General features: G+C 37.4%; 1 protein-coding gene across 1 annotated transcript in view; it reads left to right on the top strand.

Moving 5' to 3' along the window:
- The window catches only part of DDX10 (DEAD-box helicase 10), a 280,373-nt gene that overhangs the window by 41,423 nt on the left and 223,755 nt on the right, over positions 1 to 15,195 (top strand). The window contains exons 10-13 of the mRNA XM_049613892.1: positions 2,717 to 2,818; positions 3,992 to 4,079; positions 7,510 to 7,598; positions 10,413 to 10,875. Coding sequence (XP_049469849.1) covers positions 2,717 to 2,818; positions 3,992 to 4,079; positions 7,510 to 7,598; positions 10,413 to 10,875 — 742 coding nt within the window. The remainder of the gene's footprint in view (positions 1 to 2,716; positions 2,819 to 3,991; positions 4,080 to 7,509; positions 7,599 to 10,412; positions 10,876 to 15,195) is intronic.

Raw genomic sequence — 15,195 nt, 5'->3', positions numbered from 1 at the left:
TTTCCTTTGGGAATTTTGTTCTTCTAAATTCCAGTGTTGTACTCTGTCTTAACCTTGTGCAGATCTATGTGTCTGTTGGCTATAGTTGTAAAAGGTTTGGATATGGCCCATGTGTGACTTGAATCCTGATCTATTCTTCCAGATTATTCTTGGGTACCTGAATGGGTAGACAAGATAGGTATAATGATTAGGCTTATTATTATTCTTGTTTATTTGTCCATCTGAAGATCCAAGGTCTTCAGGGAATGCTGTTTTGATACCTTAGAGATTTCTGTTAACCCCTTTGCCCCTGTTCTGGCGCACATTATGTAGGCCTGGTGGCATGTTTATTTTCTCTCTCCATCTCTGAATTTGGATATAGAATGTTAAAGAGATCGATTACCCTTTAAGCCACCCATACCCATCTCCCTTCTTCCTAATTGTTCCTCTCTGGGCCACATGAGATAAGCTTTCTTACTTCTGAAGATAATTGACCTCATCTCAAGAGTTTGGCTACCTTGAGGGCATTTTGATATAGTGCACAGCACGGTAGTCATTATTAACCGATATCTGTCCCCTTTGCCTTTAACCTGTTGTTGGTGAGATCTTGGAGCTTCAGAAGTTGAGATGTCTCTCAGATACCTTGTCTGCTCTGGGTTTTGCCTCAATACTTCATATAGTAGTGATTCCTGCCTTCACAGATGGTTTAATCCAGTACTGCTTAGGGGAATGCTTTTTCATGTTTCTTCATAGTGAATGATGTTGAAACATTTTGAATCGTAGTAGGTGTTGAAATACAGTGAGGAAGGTATTTGGTACTAGTTTCTCATTTATGAAACAGTAAAAGCTTTACTCTATCTCCTGTTAAATACCCATGCATTAGAAACCCTAGAAAAAGCTAATCAGCCTGAAGAAGACAAAACTATCCACTGGCCTCTCGTCAGATGCTGCCTTTTCTCCCTGGAAAACTGAATTCTCCCCTAATGTTTGACTAATTGCTAATTTTTTAGATCTCTGCTCTTAGAAGCCATTTGCCCAGGGCAGTTTTCTTGACACCTAGACAGCATTCAGTGGAGTTCTCTGTTACGGTTTTATAGCTTCCTGTACACCTACTAACACTCCTACCACTTTATTGTTATTTGATGTTTTGGTATCTGTCCCTAATAGTCTGTGAGCTCTGTAACAGCCACAACTATGTCAGTTTTAGTGCCTGGCATTTAGTGGCCCCTTAAATTTTTTTTTTTTAATGTATGAGTTAAAGATAAATTTTAGCACTTTGGATATGTTTTATTTCCTACTTTTCTGTGTGTGTACTCATAAAGGTGTATACATATATGTAGATATTTCTATAAAGATATTACCCTGGAATTTCACCTTGCTTGTTGGAGTAGAGTTTTAAAATCAGCATGATGTCAAATTGCCCTTCCATCTTTATCGTACATACAATAAGTCAACACAATTTTCCCCTCCAGCGTTCATTGATAAAATTGTGTACAGTGGTATTCTGTCTCTCTATACACAGCCATCCAGAGTTCTCCAGAACCAGACTCTGATGTACCCATCTGGCAATCCTCCCTGCTGTCCACTTGGTTACCCTGGTTCGGTTGGGTTTCTCCTATCTTAAGTTAGCTAAGTTTGCCCTATGTTTTCTGGTTTCCACTCCTTAGTTCATGCCATTCTCCCGCTTTGGAAGACCCTATCTTTTCCCTTTCTGTTCACCTTCAAGGTCCTCCTCAAATTCTACCTGGCCCTGACCCACTCTGAGTGGTCTTTTTCCTCTTCTGAGTTTTTGCCATTTATTGCCCCTGGTCGTCCTTTGACATTTAGTAATGTTACCATCTTGGGGATGTTGTCTTGATTTTGTGTGTGTTTGTGTTTTCTAGTCAGCTAGATTGTTTGACCACTGAAGACAGAAATACTCTTTTTTTTGTGTTCTTCACAGTTTAGGCCTGGCACAAAGTTTCTCACTAAATAATTTATTTGGTTTTAACTATAAAAAGTTGCTCCTCACATTTGATAGCATGAACCTTGAATAGAGTGCTTTGATGAGAATATTTTTCATTTTGTGTCTTTAAAAAACATTCTATGAATATCCAGTTCTGTTTTGTCTTACTGCTTGCACGTAATGGCTGACCCGGAGTTACAGGGGAGTCTGCATGCAAGTAGCACAAGAGGTTTAGTAGCTGTGGGTGCATTGTGGCCCAGTTACGTCGAAATTTCTGGTGGTACAGCATGAAATAAGAATTTTACTAGGTGAGGGAAGAGAATGGATTGGAGGATAGCTTTTCACTTGAGCAGAGATCCATTGCTTAACTATAGCACTGTTTTCTGAAAACAGTGCTATTCCCAAGGTATAAAATCCCCAGAAAGATGATTTGATTCCTTAATACAGTGGATGCCATGTTCTTACATGACTAATTGTAACCTAATACTCTCGTGGCTTAAATGAGAAATTGCTACAGAGAACTATTTAAGAGATTCCTTTTAATTGATTTGTTTCTTAGGATCTGGCTCTCCTACCTGGTATAGCCTAAAAGTCACTTGGAATTGTAACTAGTAGTGGAATGTTGAAAAAGATGCTCAGAGCCCTACTTGTCTGTCGTCACAGAAGTGAACAAAATGGCATTCCTAATATTTACTAATTAGGTGAACTTGCTTCTTTGTTACCTGTTTGTCAGACTGTTGAAATGTAAAATGCAGATTGCACTGATGTGGAAGAGATTATTTGTTTGTTTAGGTACAAAGAGGATGGTGAAGCTTTATTAATTTTACTTCCCTCCGAAGAAAAAGGGATGGTGCAGCAGCTTCTCCAGAAGAAAGTGCCTGTGAAGGAAATCAGGTAAGAACTGCTGGGTGTGTTGAAGTTACTGTCAGGAGAACGGAGGTGCAGAATCATCATGCTGAGTTATGTACACTTCATTCCCTCCTCCCTCTCGTCTTCCGCTGTCTGCTTTGTGACTTTTTTTGTTTGCTAGTGTTCTTCTAAACATGTTTTCTGGAAGACTGTTAATGCAGAAAATAAGATGAAATGGAGAACTTGTTAGCTTCAGCAGACATTGATTGTTGAAAAGATTATACGTATTGGATAAAATTTGTAGGGTTGTATGTCCTTTTCAGAGGACTCTGCTGTCCATTGAAGATACTCAGATTGTCAGCAGATTTGATCAGGATCGGAGTTTCATCTGCACTGGGGTCCTTGAAACATCCTGGCTTTACTTGGAGGGAAGATTTGGAGGGTGTTTAGATGGGAAGTGGGGCAGGTGGGTTGGGTAAGGGTTTGATGGAACACGACTGAGTTGAAATTGTTGAGGCTAAGTGAAAGTTTTCTACCTTTTGTGTCTTTAATTTTATATATATGATTTTATAATTAAAGTAAAAACCACCTCGTCCACCCCCATCTACGACTACCCCAGCTTTGGAGGAGCAGAGTGGTTCGGTTTATAATCAGGGAAAAAAGTGGGATTTATTTTGTGAAACATAGACCCTTGTAAGAATTTCATTCTTTCCTGTAGCTTCCCTTGGTGGAGTTAAGTAGCAATTCTGTTACATTGTGCCTGATTTCCAGATAAGGAGACCATTATTTATATCTTTTGGCTCCTTGCTTATTATTTGAAATTGGCTTTATGATATTTGGCTGAAAATGGAAGTACCTACAACAATGACATTAACTTTCATTTATTCTATTGCATGGACCGATCTCCTGTTAGAGTATTTTCTAACATTATGGACCTAAGAAGCAACCAGTGATAATTGAATGTTAACCTTAGTATCTTTCACTTAGCATGGGGCATTTAGAGATGATTTCTGATCTTGATCTTTTTCCCCCCCTGCATTATGCAGAATACCTGAGAGTCAGGTTTACGTCTAGTGGAATTTCAGTCTAATCTGGCTCCTAGATGAGAAATAATGTTATAGGTTTAAAAATACTGAGGAAGATAGGAAAATGCTATATACTGTTTTCAGTTTCTAAAATTGAGATGTCTAAGTTTAACCTGTATTTTTTGTTACAAAGAATTAATCCAGAAAAACTTATAGACGTCCAGAAAAAATTGGAATCATTTTTAGCACAAGATCAAGATTTAAAAGAAAGAGCTCAAAGGGTAAGTCGTTGGTAAATTGGATACCTTAGTTGGAATGGAGCATATAATAAAGTTAGAATTCATCATTTTCTACTACTTTACGTTTCATGGTTATGCTTCAGGTAGTCAAGTGGTGCAGTTCACAGATAACCAGAACATTCTTTAACTTTTAAAAAGACTCTGTACCTCGAAGCGTCCGGGTGGCTCAGTCGGTTAAACGTCCAACTCTTGATTTTGGCTCAGGTCGTGATTTCACGGTTTTTAGGATTGATCCCCACATTGGGTTCTGTGCTGGTGGCATGGAGCCTGCTTGGGATTCTCTCTCTCTCTCTGCCCCTCCCTTGCTCACACTCTCTCTTTTTCTCTCAAAATAAATAAATTAACATTTTTAAAAAACTAAAAAAAAAAGTATGTATTTCTTAGAACTGGGAAAATGTCAGCTTTGTGCTTCTTCAGCAAGCTTATTGTAATTTCTTATATTAGCTTAAATTTCTAGAAAGCATAGCACTTTTACTGAATCCTCTTTAAGAATGAAATTTTAATCTATAAATATGACTTAATGTTCCCAAATTACTTTTTTTTGACTTAGAAATCCTCTTGATTAGCAAATACAAAGAATTACCACTTTCAGTTAAACTTACTTTTCAGTTCCTAGAGTGCCTAGCAGTAGATGCTTTAGAAAAGGAAGAAGGGAAGTAATTTTGTGTTGTGCTAACAGCTTCCTAGTCTCTAAACGGACAAATATTTGAATCCCTGTTACAAAGCTCATCCTTTTCGCCACGCTCTTATGTACATGGAGGTTACCGGATCTACATGTTATCTCTCTCTCTGCATCTCCCATAACATATCAGCAGTGAGTTAAGAGTGTCAGGATTCAGAGGTTGGATTCTGTGTCAGCAGAGAGATGAAATGAGAGGAAGGAAATAAGAGATGTGGAAAGAGCATCCTAAGTGGATAAGGAGCCTGAGCAGAGAAATGGTCAGTAGTAAGGCTTTTACGTTATGGTTTTGAAACTGGATATTCTTGGGAAAGAAGTTTTATTTAAAGAGCAGATTTTACGTTTCTGGTTAAAAATTAACTTCTGTTATATTTTATCAAGTTAGCCTCGCTCTGCTTAAAATACCATGAGTGATGAAAGCTGGAATTTAAATGCTTACTTTGTGTCAAGTGCTTAGTCATGATGTGACTTTGTTACATGGCAGTTTGATACGTGTTCTTTCTTCATCTTCCCAACAACCCAGGAGGGAGGCAATACTGATGTGACTTTACACAGGAGTAAATAGTAGATGGAGAAAATTAAAAATTGTCCAGGATCGGGGTGCCTGGGTGGCTCAGTCGGTTGAACGTCCGACTTCGGCTCAGGTCATGATCTCGCGGTTCGTGAGTTCAAGCCCCATGTCGGGCTCTGTGCTGTCAGCTCAGAGCCTGGAGCCTGTTTCAGATTCTGTGTCCCCCCCTCTCTCCGCCCCACCCCTGCTTGTTCTCTGTCTTTCAAAAATGAATAAACATAAAAAAAAAAATTAAAAAAAAATATTGTCCAGGATCACATAAGCTGTTAAGTAGCAGACCTGAGACTGATATCCACATTTGACTTTCTTCAGAAATTCCATGATACATCAGGAGGATTATAAGAAAACCAAATACTGAACTGTGCCAAGTTGGATTTCTCTAGTCTCACTTCACCTGAAATCTAATGAAAAAGACCTTTATAGGGGAGATTTTTTTTTTCCTTAATTTTTGGGTATGCAAACATTTGTGTATGCAGATATCATCTAGCAGACATTGTTTAAATCTTTTAGAAAGTTTGGAAATAGTATGCACATTTAAAACTATTATACATGAATTCTGAGATGTCATGACTTACTGCATACCTAAGAGGTCATTCAATTATGAATCAGGAAATAAGGAACAATGGAAGGATGTTTCACTAGTTTGTGCATACAACAAATGAGCCTTCCAGAACAAAGATTATAGAATGCACATTGAAATAAATGATGTGATTTATTGGGTGTCACGCATGGTTTAGCAGAATGGCTAACTGTATTGCCAGCAGCAGCAAGCTATCTAGTTTCATAGAAGTGATTTTCTAGCCTTTGATTATAATCTGGAGAGAACAAAAACGATAGGCAACCGGGGTGATTTTTTTGTGTGTGTGAACAATTGTAGGGGAAAAATTATCCTTGAACTGGAGCCATTCATTGTTTTTCATGCCTCTGGAGACAGGGAAAATGGTTTGAAGAAAGGATTAGTATAAATTTATAACAAATATGAAGTTCAGGAAATACTGAAATGGGAATTAAATGGACTTACAAAAATTTTAAAATAAGAAACGCTTGCATAGATGTGTTTCATCATCTTTGTTGCCTGACTGTGTTACAGACTGATAAAGGATCAGGATCATGTTTAAATTTTGGTTTATATAGTTCTTGGTCTACAGATACCTTTTTTCTATATAAACACCAAAGAAAAATAACACAAGTTCATGATGACAAATTACTTGAAGTGATAATGTAAAAGGGAAGGCTTTAGGAGTAAACTTCATGTCATGATTTTATTAAGCTTCATTTAAATACAGTAACATTTTATTATGTTAGAAAAGGTATTCTTTTCTAAGAATAAATAAATAAAGAATACCTTTAACTAAATAACTAAATAAATACCTTTAACCAATAACTAAAATAATTATTACTAATAGCTAGTATTTATTGGTATTTACTATATTCCACAAGATACACCCTGGTACTCTAGATCCATTTTCTCGGTTAATTTCTCATAACATTTTAAATAGAAGGTGTTATGATCTCTGATAGATGAGGAAACTGACAGAGACACAAGAGGTTTGAGCAGCTAGTAAGATAAGGAGCTCAGATTGTCATCTGTATCATTACATATCCTACTTTTTCCCCCTGTTAGACTATACTGCAATGGACTGATACTAACTTGTAGAATAGCTTTCTGAGAAGGTGATGCTCTATGTTGAGTTGGCTTTATGAAACCAAATTTAAAGTCTTATCTAATATTACAGTTACAAAAAGGTAGTTTTTTTTTATGTAGAATGGAGATATGCTCAATTATTTTATTAAAAATTTTTTTATTTTAATGTTTACTTTTAAGAGAGAAAGTGAGAGACAGAGAGTGAGCGGGGGGGGGGGGGGGGGGGAGGGGGGGGAGGGGGGTGCCGAGAGAGAGTGAGACACAGAATCCGAAGCAGGCTCCAGGCTCTGAGCTGTCAGTATAGAGCCGGACATGGGGCTCAAGCTCAGAGCCATGAGCCGAAGTCATCTGCCCAACTGACTGAACCACCCAGGTGCCCCTATATGCTCACTTATTTTTAAGATATTTCACTACTGTTGAATTTATCCCTTTGGTTAATTTTCTTTTATCTGAGTTTAAATTTATTTTCCGTTTCTGACCATTGTATGTGATACATGTAAACCTCTTACTTTTACAGTGTTTTGTCTCCTATATACGCTCAGTGTATCTGATGAAGGATAAAGAAATATTTGATGTGAGCAAGTTACCTATACCTGAATATGCCCTGTAAGTATTCATATTACACTTTTAGTTGTGAATCCTCAGAGGTAGAGGTCATTTGTCTGCAACCTGGTTCTCTGAGAGTCCTCATTGAAACTGCTCTGCCTTAACTTAAGAGAATCTGTTAAAGATCTGCAGAGAAAAAGATTACGTAAACTAGAAAACTAGGTGAGTGTCTAGTTCTTGTTGTTTAAAGAAGTTTCTTACTTGTAAGTGAAGATTTCTGAAAGTTTCACTGGCAGTTTCCTGTAGTTTCATCTTAAAGGAGGTGGAGAACAATTGGTAAGCGCTGTTTGAAATCTTTAAATGTCTGTAGTCCTCTTGTCTTTGGAACGCTGGCTTGGAACACCATAGACCATTCTTTTTTATGCTTTTGACACAAGTCTCCTTGTCAGTTCTTCCTTTATTTTAAATTGATCCCTATAACTGCTTGCTTATTGCCTGAGTGTTCTTTGTGTCTTGGTGTTTCTTATAGGTACTCAGAGTTACCATGGCAAAATATCCCCGTTTAGTAACTGAGGTTACTATTACATAAAAAAGGAACTGTTGGTTTGTTTTGGCTCAGTATTTGAAGGACTTTTTTCCTAACCTTTTCAGCTATAAAGGAGGAATGCTCATTTTTTCAGTGGGGTTCTACCTGTGGGAAAAACATTGACAGAATTCTATAAAGCACCCTTGAGGTTAATCATAGGTTAAATATCAGCATAAAATTTCTAGTCAGTGATGACACATGTATTTTCAAGGCAAGGTCTGTGTATTTGCCTTGCTCTCCAGGAATTTGAATGTCTTTACCTTTAAATGGAGTCTGATAAAAACTTGTATCTGGGAGAGTTGCTGTTTTCTACTCTTCACATTAGATTGTGAGTTTAGTATAATAGGTAATTTGTCAGTTGTAACATTTTAGAATGATTGAAATTGCTAGTAACAGCATGAGGCTCCTGACTCTCTGTGTAGGTAATTGATGGAAAACTGCACACCATGGATATAACATGTTTTTGTCACTGAGCTGTTTATGTAGCAGTTACTAATTTCACCTTTTCTGAATATGATTCTTGGTTTCAGTTATTAGCTCCCTTTTAGTATTCGATGAAAAAGTTCTGTTGTGGTTTTCTGATTGACTTAGCTGATATATTAGTAAACAGGAGAGGCACCGGGCTCTGACACTGCAGGGTCATATTAATGGGACATTTTGTTGCTATAAAAGCCAGTAAACCTCATCTGTTCCCAGTTGACAACCTTTGCTTTTTACTGGTGATGTCTAAGGAAGGCAGAAAGTTAACTTCTGAGCCTAAATTATTGGTATAATTTAATTTGGTGGTGTTTAGATGTGTAAGTTCCTTGATCTATAAATTCCTTTAGAAGCCCTTTGTTACCTAAAGCAGTGTTATGTGTGCAGGATATAATAAATGTTTTTAGAAATTGTTTTCCTAAGGAAACATGTTTTGAATAGTATGTACAGTTCATTGTGCTCGATGTTAAAAAATTATAGATGTACGTACTCTTACCTTAAAAGGGCTCCAAGTTTTAGTAGCTGAGAAAGACACACAACTATAATTGTAATACACTGAGAGAATGCTCTGATGGATAGGAGTTTATGATCCCACCCTGTAGTCTCCATAATAGTAATAATGGGAGGTGCTCAGTAGTGGCTGCCTGTGTGCCAGGCCGTATGTTAAGTACATTGGATCTGTGAACTCATTTCACTCTTAAGACAACCCTAGGATATCAGCACTGATCATGCCGTTTCATAAATGAGAGAACTGAGGTATAGAGGTTCAGTAACATCCTTCAATCACACAGCTGGTGATGACAGTCAGGATTTGAACATCAGCAGTCCCATTTCTGAATCTGTGCTTTCCCACGTACCTCTGAGTTTTCTTGACTCATGTCTCATAGGAAAGAGGCAATGGAGCCATGTCATAATGTTAGCTGTTTATTGTAGCAGGCCCGGTTTCAGGAGTTTATTTCCCATCTGCGAGTAGGAACTTAGGAGCTGATCATAAAGTGAATCTTGATATTAGAAGGAGAAAATAATTTTTCTTTTCTTTTTTGGTCTCGTTTAGAAATCCTTTCTTTTTGGGGTGCTTGGGTGGCTCAATTGGTTAAGTGTCTGACTGGCTCAGGTCATGATCTCACGGTTCATGGGTTCAAGCCCTGCGTCGGGCTCTGTGCTGAATGCTTGCTCAGAGCCTGGAGCCTCTTTTGGATTCTGTGTCTCCTTTTGTCTCTGCCCATCCCCTACTCGTGCTCTGCTTCACTCTCTCTCTCAAAAATAAATAAATGTATTTTTGTAGAAGTGATTATGTCGTAGTAAAAGAGGAGAGGACAGTGGTAATTTGAGTTTGTTCTTTGCAGAGAGCTGTTTTGTCCTTTCTTGACCATGTCTTTTCCAGGTTTAGTATTGACATTTCACAAAGTGTTTTCATATAGTTAGCAAGTCGGATTGTTACAACAGCTGTGAGGTGGGCCTGGTAGGTATCGATATCCTGTATTTGAGGGAGCCAAGGCTGAAAGAAGTAAACTGGAAATAGGCAGATTTAGTACTTGACCTGTTCCCTTGTTTCTGGTTTCATGCTCTTTGTTATACCTTGTTAACCTCTTAATGAAAAGTGAGGTATCTTCAGTGTTTTCTGATGGGTATTTGGTATTTTTTGGCTTGCCTTTTGGATCATCTAATCTGTCAAGATTGAGTTGTATTTCAGAGGAGTGTTTTTTTAAAAACTCCAAAAATAGATCTCCACTCTTGAGAAACTGTTGCATAATACCATAAGCACACCATCAGTGTGCTGAGATAACTGTTTTCGTTTGTTCATGTTTAAGATCTCTTGGTCTTGCTGTGGCACCTCGGGTAAGATTTCTTCAGAAAATGCAGAAACAACCCCCCAAAGAATTGGTGGTGAGCCAAGATCACAAACAAATTGAGCCAAGGGCTCCCTCCCTCACCAATGATGAAGTAGAAGAATTTAGAGCCTACTTCAATGAGAAAATGTCCATCCTTCAGAAAGGTGGGAAAAGACCAGAAGAGACAGAATACACACCGGGTAAGGGGATTAGTGATGAAGAGGAAGAAGAGAAGGAAGATGAGGAAGAAATGGAAGAGAAACTGGCAAAATCAAAAGAGTCTTCACTTCAGTCTGTCCCTAGCACTGGGGAGTCCAAGGAAGCCCCTGGGCAGTTCTTAGACAGAGATGAGGACGAGGACGATGGACACGATGCTGATTTCTTTACAGTGAAGCGGCACAATGTGTTTGGGTTGGACCTTAAAGAGAATAAAACACCACAGGTAAGTTTATTCCCACTGGATGGTCTTCTGTTATTTCCCACCACTTCTTACTGTGTGTTGCTTGTGGCCTTTGGGGGGGAACTCTCGGGGCAGGAAGGACTAGGAGAAATGTGTAGAATGACATTCTTTGAAGTGAAGGCTCCCTCTTTCTCCATATTTAAAGATGGAATAAGTGCCAGAGAATTCTCCTTGTTCATAACCTAGGGAACTCTAAGAATGCTGACGAATTTAATCTCATTTGCTGCTCTTCTGAGGCATGTTTTAAAAGTAGCCAGAGCCATGGTTATAACAGTAAGGAAGGCAGGTGATGGGGTTCTATGGTTTATAGCATGACGATCCTTCACTGTGATTATTAACATACTACTTTCTGATTTAAATCATTACAAATATCCCTTACAACAATTTAATCTCCCTAAGCATGGATTTAACTTGTAACGAGACATTTGCTTTGGGGCACCAACGCAGGGTCTTAAATAGAAAGCCAGCACTCCTTTTTAAAGGCCACTTATGAAGGTTTGTTAAAAGTTTCATGTAGATCCTTTGTTCCTCTATAGGTACCTGCTAGGAAAAATAAGAGAGAGAATTCAGATAAAGCATCTGTTTTCTGGAGTGTCTGTAGGTGTGCGGTTAATGTGTTTCTCCTCCCCTTCCTTGGTCCCCTTCTTATTTTGTATGCATTTATTCTTCATCATTTCTTTAAAGTGAATTGAATTAAAAACTGAAGCTGAGCTCTAATTTTTAATAAACTCTAAGACTCACAGTGGAAATTCTAAATTTTGAACTGTGAAACTCAGATGGTGTTTAAGTAACTAAATAAAAATCTTGGAAAGGTAGCAAACATCGTTATTGAGTACTTAATGTATAATTTGGTGTTTTCTGAACATTATCTCATTTGGTCCTTGAATAACCCTGTGAGGTAGGTACTGTCTCATTACACAGGTAAAGGGAAAAAACAACTGGGAGACAGACCGTAAGATAGTGACGTGCACTGTTTGTTGCTGGCATAGCTGGAAATTGAGCCTAGGTATTCTAATGTTTTTGGTTAAGTACATGGATAATGATCTGGTTTTTGAAGTGTGATTTATTACTCTTTGTTATAGAATTGATACACTTTGTGTTGTATCTGATAAGTCGGTGGTTAACCTAAGGCCACAAAGATTTCCTCCTATGTTTTCCCTGGGAGGTTTTATAGTTTTAGTGCTTAAATTTAGGGCTAAAGTTTATTTTAGCTTAATTTTTGTGTATGGTGTGAGGGAAGGGTTAAGGTTCTTTTATTTCTTTTCTTTTTTCTTTTTTTTTTTTTAAATTTGGGGTCTAGTTGAACCAGTATCTTTGTTAAATAGTGCTTTCTCCATTCAGGAACCTTGTCCCCTTTGTCCAGGGTTGACCACGTATATGTAGGTCTCTTTGACTCTTGTCTCTGTTAGCCATCCTTTCTCCAGTAATACCCATCTTGATTAGTTTCATGGTAAATCTCAAATTAGGTAGTACAAGTCTTCGAACTTGATATTTAAAAAAATTTTGTTTTGGTTCTTTTTGGGCCACTGTATTTTCTTATGAGTTTTTGAACCAGCTAGTTAATTGGTACAAAAAAAAAAAAACCCTTATGTTATCTTCATTGAGATTTCATTGAAATCTTTAAATCTGTTTGGGGAGAATTGACATCTTGAGTTGTCTGATTCAACAATACAGCATATCTTTCCGTTTATTTAGGCTTTTACTGTGTTTTAGTGTGGTTTTATGATTTTAAGCATGTCTATCTTGCACATTTTTTTGTTAGATTCATCTTTATTTCATAGTTTTCAATACTATTATAAATTATACTGTTAAAATACAAATTTCTAATCCTTTGTTTTCAGTATTTTTGTATGCTAGTCATTCTAAACTGACCCATTAGTTCTAGTGGCTTTATTTTGGGGGATTCTTTGGGATTTTCTCTGTAGATGGTAATGGGGTTTGTGAATAAAGATGGTTTTGTTTCTTCTTTCCAATCTGTGTACCTTTTATTTCGTTTTCTTAATTATATTTTATGTTGAATAGCACTGGTGAGAGTGGCCATCGTTGTTCTTTTCCTCGTCTGTGGGAGGGAAAACATTAGTCTTTTATGATTATACCTGATGTTAGCTTTAAGTTTTGTGTAAATGCTTTTTTCGGGGGGGGAAGCACGTGACAAAATTTTCACCATCCATTTTGATAAACGCACTAAACCAGCCAGTAATGGAATGGAACTTTCCCACCCCGAAAAAAGCATTTACACAAAACTTAAAGCTAACATCAGGTATAATTATAAAATTTTTAAATTTTTTTTTTTTTTTTCAACGTTTTTTATTTATTTTTGGGACAGAGAGAGACAGAGCATGAACGGGGGAGGGGCAGAGAGAGAGGGAGACACAGAATCGGAAACAGGCTCCAGGCTCCGAGCCATCAGCCCAGAGCCTGACGCGGGGCTCGAACTCACGGACCGCGAGATCGTGACCTGGCTGAAGTCGGACGCTCAACCGACTGCGCCACCCAGGCGCCCCCATACTGATTTTTTTAATGTTGAACCAACATTGAATTCCTTTGATAACCTTCACTTAGTCACGATGTGTTTTATCTATTGCATGGTTTTGCTTTCTAATATTTTGTTAAGGATGTTTGTTTCTGTGTTCATGAGGGATATTGGCTTGTTTTCTTCTAATGACTTTGGGACTGTGACACATTTAAAAAACTTTTTATACATTTTGCCATACTATCCTATAGAGAGGTCACAGCCCTTGACCCTGGCCTTGTATGCCATTGCCCCTTTACTTACTCTAACAATGAATATTACCACGTTTTTACTATTTTGAAAAAGAATCAGTGAGAAATGTCTTACCATTTGAGTTTATCTTTTATTGATTCTATTATTGAACATCATTTATTTCAGTTGTATAATTTCTGTGCTTGTCTTTTTCACTCCTTTTCCTGTGCTGTGATACTGGTCTTTTCTGTTGGTCTCCAAAAGTCCTTAAACATTAGTTGGTGTTCTTGGGTTTTTAAACTTTTTCTATTATCTTCTGTCACACAAAATTGTGTGTTGGCCTGCCTTCCTTACTGGATTCTGAATTCCTTGAAATTAATGTCTTACTGACCAGTATGTACTCAGGGCCTGGTACAGTGTCTAGCTCCTGTTGAATTTCAAAGATGTTCCATGAATGAATGAGTGATGTGCTGAATTTCTTATTCTTTCACTTTGATAATTTTATTTGCTGTGAATTAGATATAATTCATACCTGTGGGGTTTATTTTTGGAAACCTATATTTTGAAACTATAAGATTTTAAAAATATGATTTATCTGATTGGCTTAAAATGATTCAAAAGGTATTGTTTAATTTTCTATAAGCATGAGCATAAATAACTTTCTTTTTTTTACTCATTAAATTATATGCCTGTGTAGGCCAAGCTTTGTAATTTAGGTAGTAAATAAAAGTATCTAATAGTAATGATGTAAAGTTCTAACTTAAGAATACATTTTCATGGTGTACTATAGGAAGTTCTATTTTTAAAATACCTACATGATGTTTTTAAATGAAATAAATTGGAAGTGTATGACGTATGCATCAAACGTGAGGAATAGTTTGGGACGGCAGGATTTTGAGAGGCTGGAAAAGGAATGTTTTTCTCTTTCTTCCTGCACATTCCCTAGTGCTGTATACAGCTACAGTTGAAATTACTGGTTCTTTGGGTGAAATAGAAAGGCTTACTGCCTCTTCCCCACCTAATCTTGCCAGCTTTACTTGTTATGTGCCTTAAGGCTTTCAGAGTCAATGTTTACTTGCTCTCAGATTGTTACCATCTTTCTGGTTCTTCATCTTGTTTTTAAGGCATTTTGTTTTGCGTGTGATTTTTGCATCAGCATTTGCAGTCAGGTTTCTATTTTAGCCTTTGTTCTTGCATGTTATATTTTAGTATTGAGTTGTACTCACTGCAGGCTGCTTTCTTCCTCTATTACCTAATTTTAAGGATAGACCTGATAAAAGAATACCAACCAAACCATACTCACAATGGAAATAATACTATTATTTACACATAAACGCTATATTCCCCTTGGGAGACTTAAGTACTTTTTCCAGACACGGTTGTCTTTGTTCACATATTTTTTGTTGCTCCTGTTTCATAATTGCTGTTAGGGACAACATACCAGACATGTAAGAGAACTGGTTTCATTCCTTCTATCACAGGCTATTCTTTGTCCCGATTATCTTTCTTTCCTTTCTTGCCCCCTTGGAAAGTGGAGGAGATTTGTTGAATCAGTTATAGCTTGGAGCATCGGAGGGGACACATTGGGTTGCAGATGA

Source organism: Panthera uncia, chromosome D1 (assembly GCF_023721935.1).
Source record: "Panthera uncia isolate 11264 chromosome D1, Puncia_PCG_1.0, whole genome shotgun sequence".
NCBI classification, from domain to species: Eukaryota; Metazoa; Chordata; class Mammalia; order Carnivora; family Felidae; genus Panthera; species Panthera uncia.
Note: the sequence above shows the minus strand (reverse complement) of the source record. Positions and strands in the feature narration are given on the sequence as shown.